At 48.5% G+C, this 20625-nt stretch overlaps 2 protein-coding genes across 4 annotated transcripts in view; both read left to right on the top strand.

Moving 5' to 3' along the window:
- Nucleotides 1-427: 427 nt before the first annotated feature.
- Nucleotides 428-9291, top strand: LOC309521591 (toll-like receptor 2). 3 transcript variants are annotated; one of them, XM_082204278.1, is made up of 2 exons: nt 428-534; nt 5667-9291. In XM_082204278.1, the coding sequence occupies exon 2, from the start codon at nt 5692-5694 to the stop codon at nt 8182-8184; it is 2493 nt and encodes an 830-aa protein (XP_082060404.1). In that variant the 5' UTR covers nt 428-534; nt 5667-5691; the 3' UTR covers nt 8185-9291. The 3 variants fall into 3 exon arrangements, with proteins under 3 accessions (XP_082060404.1, XP_082060405.1, XP_082060406.1); XM_082204279.1 differs by having other exon boundaries at nt 448-567; XM_082204280.1 differs by lacking the exon at nt 428-534 and adding an exon at nt 1515-1616.
- Nucleotides 9292-19294: 10003 nt separating this feature from the next.
- ARHGEF2 (Rho/Rac guanine nucleotide exchange factor 2) overlaps nt 19295-20625 on the top strand; it is a 111109-nt gene continuing 109778 nt past the window's right edge. Inside the window, exon 1 of the mRNA XM_082204269.1 lies at nt 19295-19312. The gene's annotated coding sequence lies outside the window, so the exon portion shown is untranslated. The remainder of the gene's footprint in view (nt 19313-20625) is intronic.

Below are 20625 nucleotides of genomic sequence, written 5' to 3'. Positions count from 1 at the left end.
GTTCCCAAAATTCTTTTTTTCGGGGGGGGGTGCTTTAAAGGTAGCAGTGACGGTAGGGGGGGCGGAACTGTATACATAGAAGGGCTCCCCCCAAGCTGAGGTGGATTCCCATTCAAATAATGTTTGTGCACCGCGTCATGTAATCAATTATGAGGGGCGGGGCTTACCTGCAACCCCCCCCAAAAAAAAACCTTTAATCAAGCTGGCACCCCTGCCTGGCTGATATATATGTCACTCTTTGAAGAAGAGATCAGCACCCTGCACCCCCCCCCAAAAAAAAGCCTCGCAGGAGCCGGGTTGGGGGGGCGGGGGGAGGTAACAGATAAAGCCCCGCCCACCGCTGGCTGGCGGAATAACATGCCAATGGGGAGCTGTCCCTTTAAGAAGCCACGCCCCTCCTTTTTGCTGGGTTTAAAGGAAGGCGTGTGCTCGCTGGGCAGCTGTAGCGCGCGATGTGGCTGCGCGGGATGATCACAGAGGACTAGGAGGCTGCCGCCTGTTTTGTGCTTTGCATCTGCGTACGCGGCAGCCGAGGTAAAGGAATCTGCTCACTTCTTCCGCGTGGCGGTGGGTTTGTGTGTTTGTCCGTCCCGCAAACGCTTGACTCAAAGGGAAGCTTTGAATGTATTGCTAATCCGTGGTTTTAGAAGGCTGCCTTGCGCTGGGATTTGTGGTTTTCCAGGCGTGACTGTCCATGCCTGCCTGTTATTATGTCATCTTCCAGAGAGGGGGGAGCGACTAAGTCTCGGGCTAAGCGATCCTGTGAAGGGCTGCAGCTCAGGGGGAGAGCACCGGTCTTGCAAGCAGAGGGCCTCGGGTTCAATAATTCTCCCGGCAGGGCTAGGCGAGACTTCTGCCTTAAGCCCTGCAAGGCTGCTGCCAGTCCGAGTTGACAAGGTGGACTAGTGGCCTGACTCTGTGCAAGGCAGAGTGTTCCTAATCACTTCTCCAGATAGCCAGCCCCTCTCTCCCCCTGCCTAGCCCTTTCCCACCTGCAATTGTGATTATTGGCCTACACTGCAAGGCTGTAGAGTTTACCCGCTGAAATGCCGTCTAGGTTGGCTTGCATTGCAAGATGCCTGGCAGGACTTCTCTCTCTGTGCCACTCTGGAGAGCATAGCTGTCAACTTCCCCCTTTTCTTGCAAGGAATCCTATTCGGAATAAGGGAATTTCCCTTAAAAAAAGGGAAACGTTGACAACTATGCTGGAGAGTGACATTTCTTTTCACGGGGAGAATTTTATGTGTTGAGATATTTCATTTGTTGCCGGCACCCTTCTGTCTCTGGAGATAATGGCTTAGGGGGGGAGTCAAATTGTTGGAGAGTTACAGCTCTTCTTGTGACTGCAGAGACTGATATGAGACATGTTTTATTGCAAATGGGCAAATAAAGACGTCCGGTTGTGCTGCTGCAAATGCACCATGGCGTTTTCTTCTTCTCTCTGCTCTCCTCCCAGCGGTTGTTCCTCCTCTGGTCACTGCTGTGGCTACACGACCTAAATGTCCTTCTCCAGGTGCTGCCGTCTGCAAGGGATTCCTACACAGCTGGGTTGATGTTGCCAGCCTTCAGTCGCAGTTGCAGACATCTTTTGTAGTGCAGAGCTGGTCTGCCAACGAGTCAGGCACCTGAAGCCCACTCCTTGTAAAGCGCCTCCTTGGAGATCCATCTTCCATTCTGTGTGCATGACCGAGATCGGCATAGACATCTCTGAGACAGAAGTGCAAACATGCTGGGAATGTGTGCTTGGGAGAGGACATCTTTGTTTGAGAATGTCCTGCCCAAAATCTTCCCGATGCAGAGCATATGGAAGGCATTGAGGTGTCTGTCGCTCCTGGCAGGTGCCCACAACTCACTTCCATAAAGCAGCATGCTCTGTGTGTAAGCTTGGCATTGGCCATTATTAGCATCCCCTTCTCCCATTCCCTTTTGGAGAGGGGAGCCATTGCCATAGCTGCCTTTCCCAATATACTTGTCCAGCACAGCATTATTGGAAAGGTTGCTGGTTACAAAGGAGCCCAGGTAGACAAAATTGTCTACCACCTCAAGTGTGTGGTCACCAGGGCTGATGTGTGGAGTGCCGGCGATGTCCTGACCGGGGATGTTGGCCTTCGTCAGGCAGATAGTGAGGCTGAACTCCATGCAGGATTGGGCAAAACAGTTGATGAGACTCTAGGACTTTCTCAGAGTGCACTGTCAAGGCTGCGTCATCTGCAAACAACATCTTTTGGGGTGGAGATGTGCCGGGTTCAACAGCCCCCCCCCCCGTCGCTCCTTGAATGGAACTATGTACTTAATTCGCGCAATTTCTGTTCTTATCCTTGGTTTATTAAACTTAAACTTGGTTTCTTAAACTTGGTTTATTAAAAAAAATAAGTTATATACAGTAGTACCTCTGGTTACGTACTTAATTCGTTCCGGAGGTCCGTTCTTAACCTGAAACTGTTCTTAACCTGAAGCACCACTTTAGCTAATGGGGCCTCCTGCTGCTGCTGCACCGTCGGAGCACGATTTCTGTTCTCATCCTGAAGCAAAGTTCTTAACCTGAAGCACTATTTCTGGGTTAGCGGAGTCTGTAACCTGAAGTGTATGTAACCCGAAGCGTTTGTAACCCGAGGTACCACTGTACTGTCTTCTGTCACGCTGAAGACACGGGAGAGCAACAGGAATAAAAATATGCCAAAGAGATTTGGAACGAGAACACGGCCCTGTTTCAGTAACTCCTACGAAGCTCAGTTGTGTGTGATATAATGGTGCCTCTGAGCACATGCAGAGCACCTTCCCTCACCAGCCAGTTAATCTAAAACCAGCCCCTGTATATCTGATAAATAACAGCAGGGGGTTCTGAGGCAGTGAGCTCCCCTGGATTTCTGCCCATTACACACATATTACACAAACTAGTCATGGGCTAATGGCTGATATATTATTAACCCATGACTGCTTTTTACCAGCAGTGACTCCTGGGTGTGCTTGCTTTTACTGGCTGTGTAATGGGCAGAAATCCAGGAGGTAAAAGAGGACCTTTTCCTGGAGTTAGTGTGTTTTGTAATGAATGTGTGTTCACTCTTATGCTCACGAGAAGTTCACATGCAAAAGGAATAAAGTGACGGTGTGTCTGGATGCTGATTCAGACAGCCAAGTTACAATACAAGCAAGGCGTCAACTTGTACAGTAAATGCACATCTTGAGTGAAAAGAGGATCCTTAAGTATTCCAAAAGAGAAAATGAGTGACAGGACTCAAAAATAAAGCAAGAAAGAGAAGAGGGAGGGCATATCTGTCCTGAGGCGAAGGACTTTTTAAAAATGGCCTTGGCTTTCAATAAAGCCTCACTTACACCATATATTTAAAGCATTTTAAACTCTCATTGCTTCCTCCAAAAGATCCTGGGAGCTGTAGCTTCTTAAGGGTGATGAGAGTAGTTAGGAATTCCCCATCACCACCACCGATTCTCCAGCCAGAGCTAAAATTCCCAGAGTAGTTAACAACCAGTCATCCTTCACAGGAAATGGTTGCAAGCACAAACTGTTGGAGCTTTGGTGAGGGGGTGATTGGCCAGTGACTGCGGTGCCACAAACACACCACTTCCCCCCAACCTTCTTGGTGCAGACTTTGCAATTCTTCTTTAAAATGTTTTGTGGGCTTAGGGAATAAAATAAAGTGGGTTTTTGATAAAATCATTATAAATAAGCAAATGTATATGCTGCCTTTTAAAAAAGGGTTTAAAAAAGCAAGACCGATGCATGAAATGGTGTTAGATATGCTGGTCTGTGTGCCTCTGTCTTTGCAGTTGAGCATCCTGGCAAGCTGCATGCTAGCACCACAGCTTGGAGCCCTCACTCGAGGGTGCATTTGCTTTTATCCACCATGTGCCGTCCCATTTGACACTGCTTAGCTGGAGCAGACCAAAGGTCCATTCTTGTCTCTAGCTGGAGGCTGAGTCAGTTCACAGAATAAACAAGATGAAAGCAGTGCCCTTAAGAACTCAGTTTAAAAAAAAACAAAAACAAAATTGATGTTTAATTTCATGTAACAAAACATACCCACGCAAGGAATACAGAGTTTAGTAGTTGTTAAGAAAACAACAAAAAATGGAGGCTGATAGTTGTCGTTTTAGACGTTCCAAGAAAGGCAATCGAATGAAAGTGTATAACAAAGTTATGCCAAGCTTCTGGAATTTGGCTTCTATTCTGTATGTCTAAGGAGTTAGTTTTAGTTCATTTTGTGTGTACGGCATTGCTGGTAAACTTACGAGTCCCCCCTCTTCTTTCACAGCAAAATTGGTGATATTCCAATGAAAGGGGGGAAAGTAAGGAAATTTGCCTGGTTTTTTTAATCCCCTCTCTTTTGAGGGAACAAAAACCAACTAATTTAATGGGTGATCTTATCACTAGACTCCCCAGCTGCTCTCCACGAAATGGAAGGGTGGTAGTTTATAGGAAGGGCCTTGTCTGATTTGCACATCAAGGAACTTCTGATCAGCTTCCAATGAGCTCTCTGGCTTTCCCAAGACACAGTTTGAAACTCAGTAAAGCATGAGACTGTTCTGTTTTAAATCTGGAAGCAAAGGATAGCTGGACGGCTACTGCTAGACCAAAACATTTAATGGGCTGGGATCAATTTGACTTTACCCAGCACTAATGTATGAGTATCATCCACTCCAGTGGGTGAAGGCAGCCTTCAACTGTTACTGGAAAAATCCGAGGGCTCCCTTGGACAAAAAGTAAAGACACCAACCAGAGTAAATTGGAGCAAATCAGCAGCCTGTAGGCTTGGCCTTTATTGAACTGTTGCAACAGGGTGCTCCCCTCACTTGCAGGAGAGAGGAAAAGACAGAGAAAAATGGTGTGCAAGGCCTTATAAAAACTTTTGAAATTCCCACCCTGTAGATTAAGCCCACCCCCAGAAACATCATGCATACATCACAGAAAGGAGGGGTTGAGGGAGGGGTGGTGGTGGTAACCTGAGTGTCCTGTCACCTGGCTGGTTCCTCCTTTCCCCCTCCCCATGAGTCATTTTCAGAAGACAAAAGGTAGTTGCAGTTTCCTGCCCCCTGAGGGGGAATCCAATCACTGTTCTTTTGTTATAGTCCGTGTTGAATCCGCTCGTGTATGCAGTCCGTTGTGTTGTTGATGGTCTTCTGTCTGAGACCATCAGGGCTGGCATAGCAACTGGGCAGGGCTCCTGTGGATGTGCTGCTATGCTCAAGGGATTATGGTGGCCTGTATCAAACCTTCCCCATTTTGTAGTCCTTCCTTCATGGAGTAAAATAAAAGTGGAACAGTGCAGATACGATGTATGGTTGATTTTCTATGAATTTATAACAGAAGCGTAGTGTGTGAGTGTGAGTGTGAGTGAAGTTTGTACAAACTGAATGATTGGGGGGGTGGGTTCCTGCTACACCCTGTACCTGCCGTCCTTCAGAAGTTTTGGATTCCCACCTGTCATTAGCCCTAACCAGTATGGACAGTGGTCAGGGATGATGGGAGCTGTAGCATAACAATATCTGTGAGGCACTAGTTTCAGGAAGGCTGCGTTAAGGGAGACAGCTGCTTTGTTACTTCCAGGAATTAAATTTAATTCAGTGTGGGGGGAATTAAAGAGTGTGTTAGCAATATAGAAAAGAGTTTTGATTTACTGTCTTGGTTTTTGTTTTCCTTCTCCACTCAGGTTGACAGTAAAGATGTGAAGTGGCATGGAACTGCCGCCCATCACCGTCCTGGCATTGCATTTGGCGATCCTGGCTCATGCGAAACCTCCCGAGGCATCACTTTGCCAGATCTCCCTCAAGGCAGCTACTTGCCGAGGTCAGAACCTGCTCCGAGTCCCTAGGGATCTCCCAGGCACTCTGGAATCATTGGACCTATCTTACAATAAGATTCAGCAGGTCACCCGCAGGGATTTCTCTGCCTTGACCCAGCTGAAAAGCCTGAATCTGGATTTCAACAACATTGTGTCTATCGCTGACGATTCCTTCGCCTCCAACGTTCTCTTGGAGCAGCTCAAACTCTTCAACAACTCGCTGAGGGAGATCCCGTCTCAGGCGCTGAAACCGCTGAGGAATCTGAAGGTGCTGGAAATGTCAAACAACTTTTATCCCCGCTCGAAGCTGGACGGCGTGTTCGGCACTTTGAAAAACCTTGAAACCCTCTCCATGGGGGGCCCTGCTGTCCACATGGTGGGAAGCCAGGACTTCCTTCCTCTGAAAGACACCCCGTTGAAAAAGTTTGCGCTGAAAACGGCAGCCAGTTTGCAGGAGTATCAAGAGGGGGCCTTTTCCAAACTCAACACCACCGACTTGTGGTGCGACATGTCGCTGGACGGACACACAGAGGTCTTGCCGCTGCTGCTGCGGGACTTGAGGGGAAGGCCTCTGCGATACCTCCATTTCCGCAACCTCTTTGAGTTCACGTACTACACAGGCTCTACGGACCTCTTCCACGACTTGGCTGGGGTGGAGGCCACAGAGCTGGTCTTCCGCCGGGGGAAATTCAACGAGAACTTGCTGCGTCTGATCCTGCTGAACGTCCAGAGGTCTCGTGTGCAAGACCTGTCCTTCATAGCTATCGATTTTGCGCGGTCGCCCAAGTGGAAGGCGCCGGAAGCTGGCATGGCCAACCTCACCCTGCGGCGGTTGGTTCTGGCGGACATCAGCAACCCAGACGTCCTGCGTTTCGACTGGACCTTCACGTGGTTTGCGGGCGTGACGTACCTCTCCATCATCAACGTCAACTTCAACATGGTGCCTTGTGACGCCTGGAAGGAGATGAGGAACGTGGTGGCTTTGAACGTCTCCAACAACCGCTTGCAAGATGGCTACGTCTACAACGAGGCCTGCCAGTACCAGGGCACTCTGCCCAAGCTGGAACAGCTTGATCTCAGCTACAACTTACTAGTCCACCTGAGCACTCTTGCCAAGTTGACCTTCAGTTGGTCCCGACTCGCCAAACTAGACCTGACCCACAATCACATTGGGGGCTCAGGTCGGTCCCCCTGTACGTGGACTCCCAGTCTGGTTTGGCTGGCCCTGCCTTACAACGCAGTTACCACGGAAATCTTCCAGTGTCTCCCCACTACTTTGCGCTTTCTGGACTTATCGTATTCCCAGCTGGAACGGCTAGATATGGGCTACTTCGAGGTCGCTGTTGACCTCCAGGAGCTACTGCTGAGTGGGAACAAGATCAAATTCATCCCTACAGAGTGGAGATGCCCAAACCTGAGGGTTCTGGAGTTGGATGGCAACTCTTTTGGCGTCATCAACAAAGGTTCCTTTGTCAACATGCCCCGTCTTGCCCAACTGAAGGCGGGCAACAACCCTTATCACTGCATCTGTGATCTCTATGGCTTTGTTCAAGAGACACTGAGGAATGGGAAACTCAGGCTGCAGGACTGGCCGGCTGGATGGACCTGTTACCACCCTGAATTCTTGTTGGACACTGCGGTGGCGGCTTACGTCCCGAGGGTGACAGAGTGTGACGTCACAGTGGTGGTGGCCATTGCAGTCTCCATCACAGCTGCGGTGCTGATCGCCTGCATGGTTCTGTGCTGGAGGTTTGATGTTCCGTGGTATCTCAAGGCCACGTTCCAGATCATCCGCTCCAAGTACCGAGCCGGCCGCTCCCAACTGTCACGGCAGTTTGCCTACCATGCCTTCATTTCCTACAGCTGTTCCGACGCCGAATGGGTGAGGCGAGAGCTTCTGCAGAGGCTGGAGGCTTCCCGCCCGCCGTACCGCATCTGCATCCACGAGCGCGACTTCACGCCGGGGCGATGGATCATTGACAACATCATCGACAACATTGAGAACAGCCGCAAGGTCATCTTTGTCCTCTCGCGTAGCTTTGTTGACAGCGACTGGTGCAATTATGAGCTCTACTTTGCCCACCAGCGGGCCGTGGGCCTGAGCTTCGAGGACGTCGTGCTGGTGGTGAAGGAAGCCATTGACCTGCAGGCGTTGCCCAACAAATTCTGCAGGTTACGGAAGATGCTGAGCACAAAGACTTACCTGGAGTGGCCTTCAGATCACAACCGGCAGGCCTTCTTCTGGGTCCAGTTGACATCTGTGCTGGGTAAAGCCGAGCCAGTCAACTCAGACCCAAGCAGTGACCCAACTGATGTGAATGGGGCAGTTGACAATCATCTTGAGATGGGTCCTGTAGCTGAAGAAAACTGTGTTGGATGTAGCTGAGTTCGGCAAGGGTTAACTCAAGCCAAGGCTCAACCACTAGACTTATTGTTCGGTCATCTATGTCTGACTTAGAAGTGTTGAGGTCAATGCAATAAGATACTTCTGGTGTGGAGATGGGGGGAGGAAAGTGATGGAGCCTAGGAATTGGGCTGGTCCTCTTGGTCCAACTAGCCACCTCTGACCACTGACTGGCTCTCCTGGCAGAGAGGGAGCTGCTTTACTCATTGCCTGCGAGTAAACCCATATCTTAAGTGGCAATACCAAGGACTGAACCAGAGACCTTCTGCCTGCAGTGCATGTGCTTGACCACTGGGTGGTGCTTCCTTCCCAGTTGAGTAGCTGACAAAATAGGATTATGCACAGGAAGCTGCCTTATACTGAGTCAGGTCATTGGTCCATCCAGTTCAGTATTGTCCACACTGGTTGGCAGAGACGGGTCTCCAGAGTTTCAGACAGGGGACACTGCCAGCTCTGTCTGGAGAGGTGAGGGATTGAACCTGGGACCTTTTTCTCTGCCGGGTGAACTAGAACTTTCCTCCTAAAACGAAATGCAAGATTCTAGTCCTCATTGGATTGATTTAAAGAAGAACAGAAGGAGCTGCCTTATATTGAGCCAGACGAGTGTTCCTTTGACTCAGTTTTGTCTACACTGATCGGCAGCAGCTGTCCCAAGGGTTCAGGCAGGAGTCTCTCGCAGCCCCACCTGGAGATGCCTTCAGGGATGGAACCTGGGGCCTTCTGCATTGCAGGGCAGGTGTTCTGCCGCTCGGTTTATGGCTCTTCCCCTAACCCTTGGGAGATAATAGTTTTCTACTGCATTTAAAAGGAGGGAAAGATGGAGGGATTCCCTTTAGAAATGTTACTTTAAAGGAGAATAGCCTGGTTTATGAGGGATGTTGAAGGAAGCTAGTTCTGAAAAGCATCACGACTCAGGAGGGGCAGGATTGACCCCCCAGGATCAAGGTAGGTGGGTTGTCAAGGTAGCAGTGACCCACGCTTCTTTTTGACATTTCTTGCTCAAAAGTCTCCAGCTAGTGTTCTATTTGTGTGGCATTTGTTTTTGTGTTATATATATCTTATTTTTTTTAATAAACCAAGTTTGCTCCAGTCTTGTATTTCTCCTTTCTTAAAAATCCCTTTTCATCCTCGTTAAGAGGATGCTGGTTTTGTGGTGGCTGTGATTGCACAATGAGGGGCTGGAAGGGAGCTGGGAGCGGGGTGTGTTTTTGTCCACTAGGGGTTGCTGCACCAATGAATGAGTTTCTAAAAAGAACTAAGCTAAACAAAGAGTCCCAAATGTTGTACAGTAACCCTGTTTCCTAAGAGGGTTGCTCCGAGCCCTTGGTCATTTTGGTTGTCTTTTCCCCCTGAATCTGCAATATACAGTGGTACCTCGGGTTAAGTACTTAATTCGTTCCGGAGGTCCGTTCTTAACCTGAAACTGTTCTTAACCTGAAGCACCACTTTAGCTAACGGGGCCTCCTGCTGCTGCCATGTTGCCGGAGCCCAATTTCTGTTCTCATCCTGAAGCAAAGTTCTTAACCTGAAGTAATATTTCTGGGTTAGCGGAGCCTGTAACCTGAAGTGTATGTAACCTGAGGTACCACTGTACCTTTTTGACATACAGCAATGGGAACTTGATTTTTTTTATTCTTTGTGTTTCTATCCTGCCCTTTTCTCCAAGGAGTTTCAGGAGTCATACGCGGTTGTCCCCCTCCTCATTTAATCCCCACAACAACCCTAGAAGGTAGTTTACACTGAGAAGCAGTGATTGGCTCAAGGTCACACCCAGTGAGTTTCATGAGGATTTGAACCCTGGTCTCTCCCAGGTCCTAGTCTAACCACTACACCACACTGCCTCCCTCTTACATAGTATTCCAAGTGAGGCAGTTGTGTGTCTTCAGTCCAGTGGGGGCTGGTCCTTTAGAGCAAACCGGGCACTGCCCCACCAACTTCAGCCACCTCCTCAGAATCATGGAAACACTGATTTGTAGAGCTGGAAAGGGACCCTGAGGCAGTGCAGGGTTTTCAACTAGAATTCAGTGGTTCTCAACCTTGGGTCCCCAGATTTTTTGGCCTACAACTCCCATGATCCCTAGTTCACAGGACCAGTGGTCAGGGATGATGGGAGTTGTAGGCCAAAAAACATGGGGACCCAAGGTTGAGAAAGGCTGAACTAGATCATACATGACAAGATGGCCGTCCAACCGCTGCTTAAAAACCTCCAAGGGAGAAGAGTCCACCACCTCTTGGGAGTCTATTCTACTGCCAAACAGTTTTTGCCATCCAAAACATTCTTCCTGATGTTTAGTTGGAATCTCCTTTCTTGTAACTTGAGTCCATGGGTCTTTCCCTCTGGAGCAGGAGAAAACAAGCTTGCTCCATCCACCATGTGTCAGCCCAGTTCGAGGTGTGGGGTGTGGCACTGCCTGCCTGCTCCTCCTCCTCAGTTTCAGTGTTGCTCTTATAACACACCACAAAGATGGGGTAAAGTAGAATTGATTAATTGGCTGCACCTGTCTTAGCTCTGGCGCCACCTACAGTCGGCCTCCCAGATGGGCCACCCGTTTCGGGCCCCTTTCCCAATTGTTCTCGCTGTTTTCTGTTTTCTTTCGCACACAGGTCCCTCCTCTTCACCGTCACAACCCCGGGGTCTCTTTCTGACAAGATTTTGTTCTTTTGTTCCAGCAGGACTGGAAAAGGGTTTGGTGAAGGTGGGGAAAGAGAGACTTGCAGGGACTGTGTACAGGCACAAGAGGGTGCAACGGCCCAAGACATTAGGATGGAGACATCCTTCAACATTCTTCTGTTACTCCAGCAAGAGTGAGGAAGTCTTGGAGATGCCACACACACACACACACACACACACACACACACACACCCTTCTGGGGCAAGCAGAGTGTGGTGAGCTTGTGGTCTCAGAACAGCAATTCACTCGAGATTTCACTGCTGGCGCAATTCTCTTCTCTTCCATCCAGAAAACAAGCTTGCTCTTTCTTCCATGGAGCAGCCCTCCAGATATTCGAAAAGGGCAGGTGCACATTGCACAGCACAGCACCTTTTCATCAGTTCGGAAAATATTTTCCTGCTTTCCAGCAGTTGGGCAAAAAAGGCGAATTTTTAGCTCCTCGGAAAACAGATGTATTTACTGGAGAGTGGAAATGTCATACCCCAAAAATGTTTGATAACCCAAAAATGAAGGAAGAAGCAATTTTTAGATGGTGCAGATAAGACCCAAGCAGTGTCAAGAGCTCCGAAAGAGCACAGTCTCCCTTAGCAGCCATTTTACACACCCCCTATCTTACATAAGACTCACATGTGTTGTGTTAGGCTGGGAGTTGGGGGCTGCCCCGAAAGCAGAAAGTGAGCAAAAAGGTGAAACTGTGCATGGTCAAAGTGTTTTTATTTATTGAGGGTGGCAAAACGTTTTTGCCGTCATTCTGCTGAGAGTTGTGTAAATGCACAGGCTGAGGTTATTATGATTTTTAATAGCGTGGTCCGAACTGTTGAAAATGGATCACAGGCCAGGTATATATTTTACACACACACACACACACACACACACACACACACACACACTTACTGAAATGAACATTCCTGCAGCACAGAAATGGGTGGGAGGCAGAAAATTGCAAGGTAACAAGGGACAGCATCAACGTGGAGGACTAGCACCTTACCAATGTATAAGGGAGGTGGGGCAGTGATATTCTGAGTGAGGACTGCAGTACAGTACTGGGCTGCCAACTTGAATAAAATATTTGGGAGAGCAGGTAAGCCCCACCCCACATAATCACATGACACGGGGTGCACACACCATTTGAATGGCAATGCCCATCATCGGGGGGGAGGGGCTGGTCCCCTCAAATATTTTGAGTTGGCTAGCAGTTGGCTCCTATGCTGAAGTTGTAGATCACATCTATTTCCCACCCACAAGTAGCTCAAAATGGCATAGGCGGTTCTTCTTCCCCTCCTCATTTAATCCTCACAACAACTCTGTGAGGTAGGTTAGGCTGAGAGGCAGTGACTGGCCACCAAGGTCACCTAGTGAGCTTTATAACCCTGGCTCTCTGCTACAAATATGGCCCTATTTTCACCTGAGAAATGTCAGAGGGCGTGCTATACACTGCCACACTGAAATCAGTAAGGACTAGAAATTTGCTTTTGTTTCCTTTTAAAGCAAAAGCACTCATCAAGGTAAGTTCCGCAGGCTGTAATCCCAACTTCTGCCTTGCGCCTTCGCTTCGCTTCAGATGCGCTCAGACCTGCTCTCTTTGCAGCGATTCTAAATTTTGGATGGGCATAGGCTTTTAGAGGGAAGCTGGCCCAGCCTCAGATCCTCTGGCCACCGGGGCCTTGTTCTCTGGGAATTCTGCGGTGTAGGCAGAAAAAGGCCCCGTCGGCTTTTCTGTGAGTGAACACTGCAGCTTTTGTTGCTGCAGTGTTTTTCTGGATTCCTCACCGCCTCAGCCACCACCGGTGTTTGTTGCTGTTGCTGCTGCCGCTGCCGGGTCACTCTTCTGGGATGGCTCTGGAAGCAGAAAACAAACAAGAGAAATGAAAGCGAACTCAAGGACTATGCTCAAGGGCTGCCCTTGAGGGTGTTCCCCCTCCCACTAGCTTTCCAGGGTTGCTTCTTTCAAGGGGGGTTTCTCGGGACAAGATTCCAGCTAATTTGGAGATGATCTGGAGTCGTCCTCAAGGACTTTGCACTTTAATTATGTGATGAACAACTCTGCCTGCCAAGGAGTCCTGCAATCCAGGTGGGAATCCCTTCTGGGGGGACTTGACCTCAGAGAGGCAGGTAAGAATTACACAAGCTGGCCTCGTGGGACATGGTTCTTGGCTTCCCATTACGGCTGCGAGATCTCTACGTCTGACTTGAAGTCTCCAGGTTTGCCTGACGTCCTCCAGGTGTCAGCGGGGGTGGGGACAGAGGATTTGAATATCTGGGTGGGCAAGAGTGCCTTTAATAATAAGGAAAACAAATATTAAGAAGACTGCATGCTGCTTATAAGCTTCAACCTGGTAGGAGCTGTCTGCAAATTATCTCTAGGGAGGTGTCCTCCCTTCTCCCATTCCCTCTCCCAATTAACCTCCGTCTCCAGGGCCCTCCCCTGTGACATCACCAGAGGCCACCCCTAGGTCTCAGGTTTGGATCCTGAAATCTCAATGTCAGGGATGCTGCTGACCTGGCAACCCTATTTCCCATTTCACTGGCCATCTTAGAAGTGATTTTCAGAAGCTACTTGGAGAGCTATTAATGCTATATAATATATAAATACTTACATAAATAATGTTGCACACCACCCCAATCTCCTGAGCTGTGTGAGATTCCCAGGTTCGGTTTCCTCAGAATGAGGGACAGCAGAGACTGTGGTGTCTCTAGGATGTATGGTTTACTTAGACATACAGTGGTACCTCGGGTTACATAAACTTCAGGTTACAGGCTCCGCTAACCCAGAAATAGTACCTCGGGATAAGAACTTTGCTTCAAGATGAGAACAGAAATTGTGCGGCGGCGGCAGCGGTGGTGTGGCAGCCTCATTAGCTAAAGTGGTGCTTCAGGTTAAGAACAGTTTCAGGTTATATACAACCTGAGCCTACGACAGAGGTGCTCACGGCATTAACACCCGCAGAGGGTCTTGCTTTTCCCATAGCTGCAGCAGAAATCAGGCATGGCCCTGTCTCTCAGCTGCCCAGCCTGCAGCCTGCTTCAGCTTCTAGCTCCCCCACACCTCAGCTCTGGCTTTTGTCTTTCTAACTATCAGACGGTTAAGGGACAGGACAGGAACCCACCCATTTGCCCACTGGCACAGAGCCACTCCTGTCAGCAACTGTGCTGCAGCATTCTGCACTGGCTGCAGTTTCTGGGGCCAAGTGCAAGGGAAAGCCCCACACAGAGTGCCTTGCAGTACAGTGGTACCTCAGGTTAAGTACTCAATTCGTTCCAGAGGTCCGTTCTTAACCTGAAACTGTTCTTAACCTGAAGCACCACTTTAGCTAATGGGGCCTCCCGCTGCTGCCGCGCCGCTGGAGCCCGATTTCTGTTCTCATCCTGAAGCAAAGTTCTTAACCCGAGGTACTATTTCTGAGTTAGCAGAGTCTGTAACCTGAAGTGTATGTAACCTGGAGCATATGTAACCCGAGGTACCACTGTACTCTGGTCTTGAAGTCACCAGGGTCTGAATTATTGTGATCCAAGCTTGAGGCACCAGTTTTTTGGAGACGCTGCTCTATCGAAAGTAACATAAAGTAAACAATGAGCTTTTGGAGCTCTGACCTGTCCTCTATCGCTTGCCTTGGTTGGCAGCCGTTCCCCCTTTGTTTGTCAGCACGGGCACCTGAGATTCTCTTGCCTGGAACACGAGATACCTGGATTTGACCTTCTGCAGGCAAAACATGCATGTTATAGCCTTCCTTTTGTCTCCACAATCTTTAACAACACAGCTGCAAGTCCCTGGAGTCTCCTGTTTCTAAAGGCTTCTGTGTAAAAGCAGCGGGGAGGTGTGGTTCTGCCGGACATTCCAGAGTGCTGGCTGGGGCTGATGGGAATTGGAAGTCCAAAACAAGACCTGGCACCAAGATGCCTGAAGGACCACCCCCTTCCATCCTTTGACTGAAGCTATTTCCCCCAAGTTTCACCCAAGCAGGGCCCATAATATGAAAATTGTTTCAAATTAATTGGCCGGTGGTATGTTAAACTGTGCTATGTGGTATGTTAACTATTTAGTTAAACTAAATATTACGCTTTGTAGCTTGCCTCTAACTGCGAATTACAGTGGTACCTCGGGTTAAGTACTTAATTCGTTCCGGAGGTCCGTTCTTAACCTGAAACTGTTCTTAACCTGAAGCACCACTTTAGCTAATGGGGTCTCCTGCTGCTGCTGCGCCGCCAGAGCACAATTTCTGTTCTCATCCTGAAGCAAAGTTCTTAACCCGAGGTCCTATTTCTGGGTTAGCAGACTATGTAACCTGAAGCGTATGTAACCTGAAGCATCTGTAACCCGAGGCACCACTGTATATCTTATGTTTTGAAAACAGACATTTTATATATAGAAAGCATAACGAAACAATATTGATAAATAACCAGTGAAACAGATTTTTAAAATGATGCCAGCCAATAAATTCAACAGAGGCAGTCAGCAGTTAGATGCAACTTCATGCTCTCCAAAGATCCCAAACGAAACTCTCCATCCAGTGTATAAGAATTGGCAGCAAAGGGACAGAGAAGCCAGAGAACTCAGCCCTGGGGATATGTTTTCCAGTAGCACCTCAATGACAGGTGCAACATGTAGGCCTGGTTTTTAGACTGGAAAATTAACACTGCAGAGGCAGAACCAGAAGAGATTATTGCTCTGATTGTCCCTGGTCTCAGTTTCCTTAATATCCCTTGAATTCCTGCTCTATTGCACCGCCATGGCCAAGAGACATTAAACACCTGACTTATTAGCTCAAATATCCTTGCAACCAGGGCAGCCTGTAGAGAACCTGCACAGCCCACAAATTTAAAGGTCTGTGCACACATGCACATTTAACCTGCTCAAAGTCTCAGCACCGGCATCCGCCTGTGATCCCCCTAAAGTCAAGTTAAGGTCTTTGAAGCAGGTCGCCCTGGCGGAAACTTGTTAAGCAGACCCAGCGACAAGGAGGAGGGAGTAGAGGCTTAGTCATTTCCTTCTGGGCTCTGCCTGACAGTGAGCCTCCTTCACTGGGTAGCCAGTAAAGGAGGAATGAAGCAGGGCTCTGAAATGCCACCCTCATCCTTCCCCAAATCTGCTGTTGAAGAGCCCTGCAGCCGTCGGGCTCATGCTAGAGCCAGCTTTGCTTCCGCAGTCCCTAGAAGTTAAATGGACACATCTCTAGCACACTTGCATTAAAGGCACCTGCCATTTCACAGGCCCCAGATGCTAATGAGGTACGTTTTTGAACCCTAATAACCTATTGTCAAACATTTATCTTTTTCTGGAGGTGCCAGTGGGAGATTGCACCTGGGAACGTCTTCATGCAAGGCAAGCGGTTTGCTCTGAGCCTTCTCAGTTTCTGGCTGCATCAACTTATCTGAATACTTGGCTTCAGTTTCTCGGCTTGCCCAAATGAGCCTGCTTCGTTGTGTCCACGAGGGTGAGCCCTGCTGACTTTTGAGGCGATCTCTTTCGCCGAAACGCTGGAAGCACAGAGTTGAGTTTGTTTCCCATTGATTAATTAATTGCCTCCCCTAAAGCATCTCAAAGCATTTTCACGGTGGAAGCGCCCGCAACTAAAAACTATTACGGCAATTTATTAAAAACAATTGGAAATCCACTTTCGTACTTAGAAAAAGGAAAAGAAAAACAATTTCAAATCCAATACAGACGAGGATAAAGAGCTCAGCTTCAAAAATCTTGTGGGTCTTGCAGCTGAAATAGTTTCCTGATGAAGTGAGAAATGGTAAGGTTGATCTGCTGTCAGAGGAGTCCACTCTCCTGTGTGTGTTTTGAAAATATTATTTGTTATTATTGTTGTTACTATTACACTACAACATTTATATTCTAACTTTCCTCCAAGAAGCTCAAGGGGTGTGGGGAAGTGTGAATGGTTCTCCCCCTGCCTCATTTAATCCCTACAGCATCCCTTTGAGGTAGGGTAGGCCAAGAGGCAGGGACGCGGGTGGCGCTGTGGGTTAAAGCCTCAGCGCCTAGGGCTTGCCGATCGAAAGGTCGGCAGTTCGAATCCCCGCGGCGGGGTGCGCTCCCGCTGTTCGGTCCCAGCGCCTGCCTACCTAGCAGTTCGAAAGCACCCCTGGGTGCAAGTAGATAAATAGGTACCGCTTACCAGCGGGAAGGTAAACGGCGTTCCGTGTGCGGCTCTGGCTCGCCAGAGCAGTGATGTCACGCTGGCCACGTGACCCGGAAGTGTCCCCGGACAGCGCTGGCCCCCGGCCAATAAATGTGAGATGGGCGCACAAACCCCACAGTCTGTCAAGACTGGCCCGTTCGGGCAGGGGTACCTTTACCTTTACCTTTACCTTAGGCCAAGAGGCAGTGACTGGCCCTCAAGGGATTTGAACCAAGGCCTCCCAGGTCCTAGTCTGACACTCTATCCCAGGGGTCAGCAAACTTTTTCAGCAGGGGGCCGGTCCACTGTCCCTCAGACCTTGTGGGGGGGGCCGGACTATTTTTTTTATGGGGGGGGGATGAACAAATTCCTAAGCCCCACAAATAACTCAGAGATGCATTTTAAATAAAAGGACACATTCTACTCATGTAAAAACACACTGATTCCCGGACTGTCTGTGGGCCGGATTTAGAAGGCGATTGGGCCGGATCCAGCCCCCAGGCCTTAGTTTGTCTACCCATGCTCTAACCACTACGCCACTCTGTCTTCCTAGTGTGTTGTGGAGAAAATTCAGGTGATCCCCCCAGACCTCAACATATCCAGACTTCCATGAGCCCAAAGCTGCAAGAGACCTGACAATTGAGACTTCTTGGGGAGTCTGTTGAACTCAGTGAGGCTGACATGAGCAGGATCAGGCCACACACCGTGCTAATTGAAACAGGGCTGAAGTCAGTCATAGCTAAGACCTTTATTATTTTTTTTAAAGGAGTGCAGTTCCAACTTGCTTTTCCTGGATTCCACCCATAGGAGCAGATCAATGTCACACTCGGCACATGCTCAGAGGGCCCCGTGGTCTGCACTGGAGGACAGTTGTGGATGTTGAGCGGTGGCGAGAGGCAGCGCTTTGCACGTCCTCAGAGGCACCCCCTCCCCGCAAACAGGATCCTGAGCACAGCGGAGCCTTCCTTGGAAGGCTGCGGCCGAGAGGTTGGCACTTGGCCATCCTTGCCATGCTGCACAAAGGTCTCCTCAAGAGGAGCCACCCCTGTTTGCTTTCCAAGCTGCAAGAGAGTCTGCGTTTGAAAGGGCAGCAAGGAGCAAAGAGGAGACAGGCATGGGTGTAGCCAGGATTTGGGGGGGGGGCGCAGAATCTAAGATTTGTATTGATTTGTGCTGATTTGCAGGGAGCAGCTCCCCCCGCCCCCCTCGCTACGTCCATTGAGATAGAAAAAACTTTCTCTCCATTTCTCATTTTTATTCATCTTAAATTTGACATGTTTCTGCATCAGTTTGAAAGGGTTTCTTTAAAGCCCTCATGAAAATTTCAGTGCAGGTTTCTCCCCATATTTACCTTTCTTTGCAATAAATTTCATTGGTGCACAGTAGCACGTTTTTGTACGCTAGTTTCACTCTTACTGCTCTGTTTTATTTGATACATAGCTTTGTTTTCCTTTAATCTAGTTTTTTTTTGGGGGGGTGAGTGGAATTAAGGGGTATAATTTATCATTTGCTTGCAAACTCTCCTAGAAGAGACGTGTCTTTGTTTGCATTATTGGGTTAGGAAACTGCAGTCACTCTGGATCATAAAGGCCACATTCCCACTACGATACTGCTTTAAACAGTTGAAGCTTACCCCCAAAGAATTCTGGGAAGTGTAGTTCGTTAAGGGTGCTTGTTAGGAGACACACCCCCCAGCCCCCTCTCAGTGCTACAATTCCCAGAGTGGTTTAACAATCAGCCCTTCTTCCCAGGGAACTCTGATGATACACACCCCTTCTGAAGCCTCCGGACATCACCTAATCTTGTGGCAGGGAGTTCCATTGGCAAATTATGTGTTTCTGTCCTGAATCTACTGTCGGTTCAGTCTGGGTGACCTAAAGTTTTAGTATTATATGAGAGGCGGACAGAGAGAATTTTCACTCTATTTCCTCTGCAACATTCAAGGGTTTAACAGTGCCCAGAAGCAGCCGGAAGAGGCTCCACCCATGCGTGTGAATGTTTGCACGAGGGCTGCTGTCTGTGCCTTGTGTGTCTGTGTGCACAAGGTGAGGGCTTAAGGTGACGTGTGTTTGTGTGTTCCTTGCCTCACCTCTGTTATCACACTGACTTTGCCATCCTCCCTCCTCTTTCTCTCTCTCTCTTTCTCTCCCAGGATACCTCCTCCTAGCCAGCCGGGATTATTGGTGGTTTATTATTATTATTTACTGCTTTGGCCCACCCAGAAGCCTTTTCTCCTCCTCCCTCTGTGGCAAAAACACACACACACACATCTAAACATGAATAGAAAGACAGTGCCTCTGAGCATGATTTCAAGGTGAGTGGTAAGTCAGAGTTTCACTGGACCAGCCAGAATTTCACCCTCCAGGCCCAATAGTCAACAAAGACCTGCGATAGCTCAGCTGGTACAGGGTTGAGGGTTTGAGTCCCACGTTGGGTGAAAGATTCCTCATTGCAGGGGGTTGGACTAGATGACTGCAATGGTCCCTTCCAACTCTACAGTTCTGTGATTCTAAGAGCCTGGAGGGGTGGAAAGTGTGTTTTCAAGGTATTGTTTATTCATTTAATTATTGCATTTATATCCCACCTTCTTTTCTCCAAGGAGCCCCCTCTTCATTGAATTCCCACAACAACCCTGTGAGGTACACTGGGCTGAGAGGCAATGTCTGAGCTCAGGGTCCAGTGGGGATTTGAATCCTGGTCTCTCCCAGGTCATAGTCTGACGCTCTAACCACTACATCACACTGCCTCTCAATATACATTCAACAGTGTATGCTTAGACCTGTGCCAAAGGGTAAACGCGCAGGAACAACACTCTGCATGTACCTTGAAGCACTCTGTTCTCACACCTGTTTTTTAAAAAAACTTTTTTTTTCTTAAAGGAGAGGCAATCTGCATGTGGTCAGGGGGATTTTTTAAAAATTTGATTCATTATATTTCTATGCTGCTTTTCATTCATGTGAATTGCAAAGCAGCTTACAAACAATAAATGACAATAACGTAATCTCTGGGATAGCTCAGCTGATGGAGGATGAGATTCTTCATCTCAGGGTCTTGGTTTTGAGCCCCACCTTGGGCAAAAAAATACTGCATTCCAGGGGGTTGGACTAGAGTACTCATGTGGTCCCTTCCAACTTCACAATTACACTGGTACCTCGGGTTACATACACTTCAGGTTACATACGCTTCAGGTTACAGACTCCGCTAACCCAGAAATAGTGCTTCAGGTTAAGAACTTTGCTTCAGGATGAGAACAGAAATTGTGCTCCGGCGGTGCGGCAGCGGCAGGAGGCCCCATTAGCTAAAGTGGTGCTTCAGGTTAAGAACAGTTTCAGGTTAAGAACGGACCTCCGGAACGGAATTAAGTACTTAACCTGAGGTACCACTGTATATGATTCTGTATGATAATTATAGGATACTGCAAATACAACATAAACTGCATAGAATAATTAGCAAATCGTCAGTAAATTATTAAATTTGTATAATCACCCTTCACCTAAGGATCATAACACAAAACAACAAAAAAGGGAATGCAAAGTACGTATTTTAATTTTTTTTAAAGGCACAGGTGTTGTGCATATGCAGATGGGAGGTCTGGAGGAAGGGCGGCAGCTTAGCCTAATAGATGCT

This window comes from Podarcis vaucheri (assembly GCF_965113315.1).
Source record: "Podarcis vaucheri genome assembly, chromosome: 16".
Lineage (NCBI taxonomy): Eukaryota > Metazoa > Chordata > Lepidosauria > Squamata > Lacertidae > Podarcis > Podarcis vaucheri.
The sequence above is the reverse complement of the archived record's forward strand: the minus strand, read 5'-3'. Positions and strand labels throughout refer to the sequence as shown.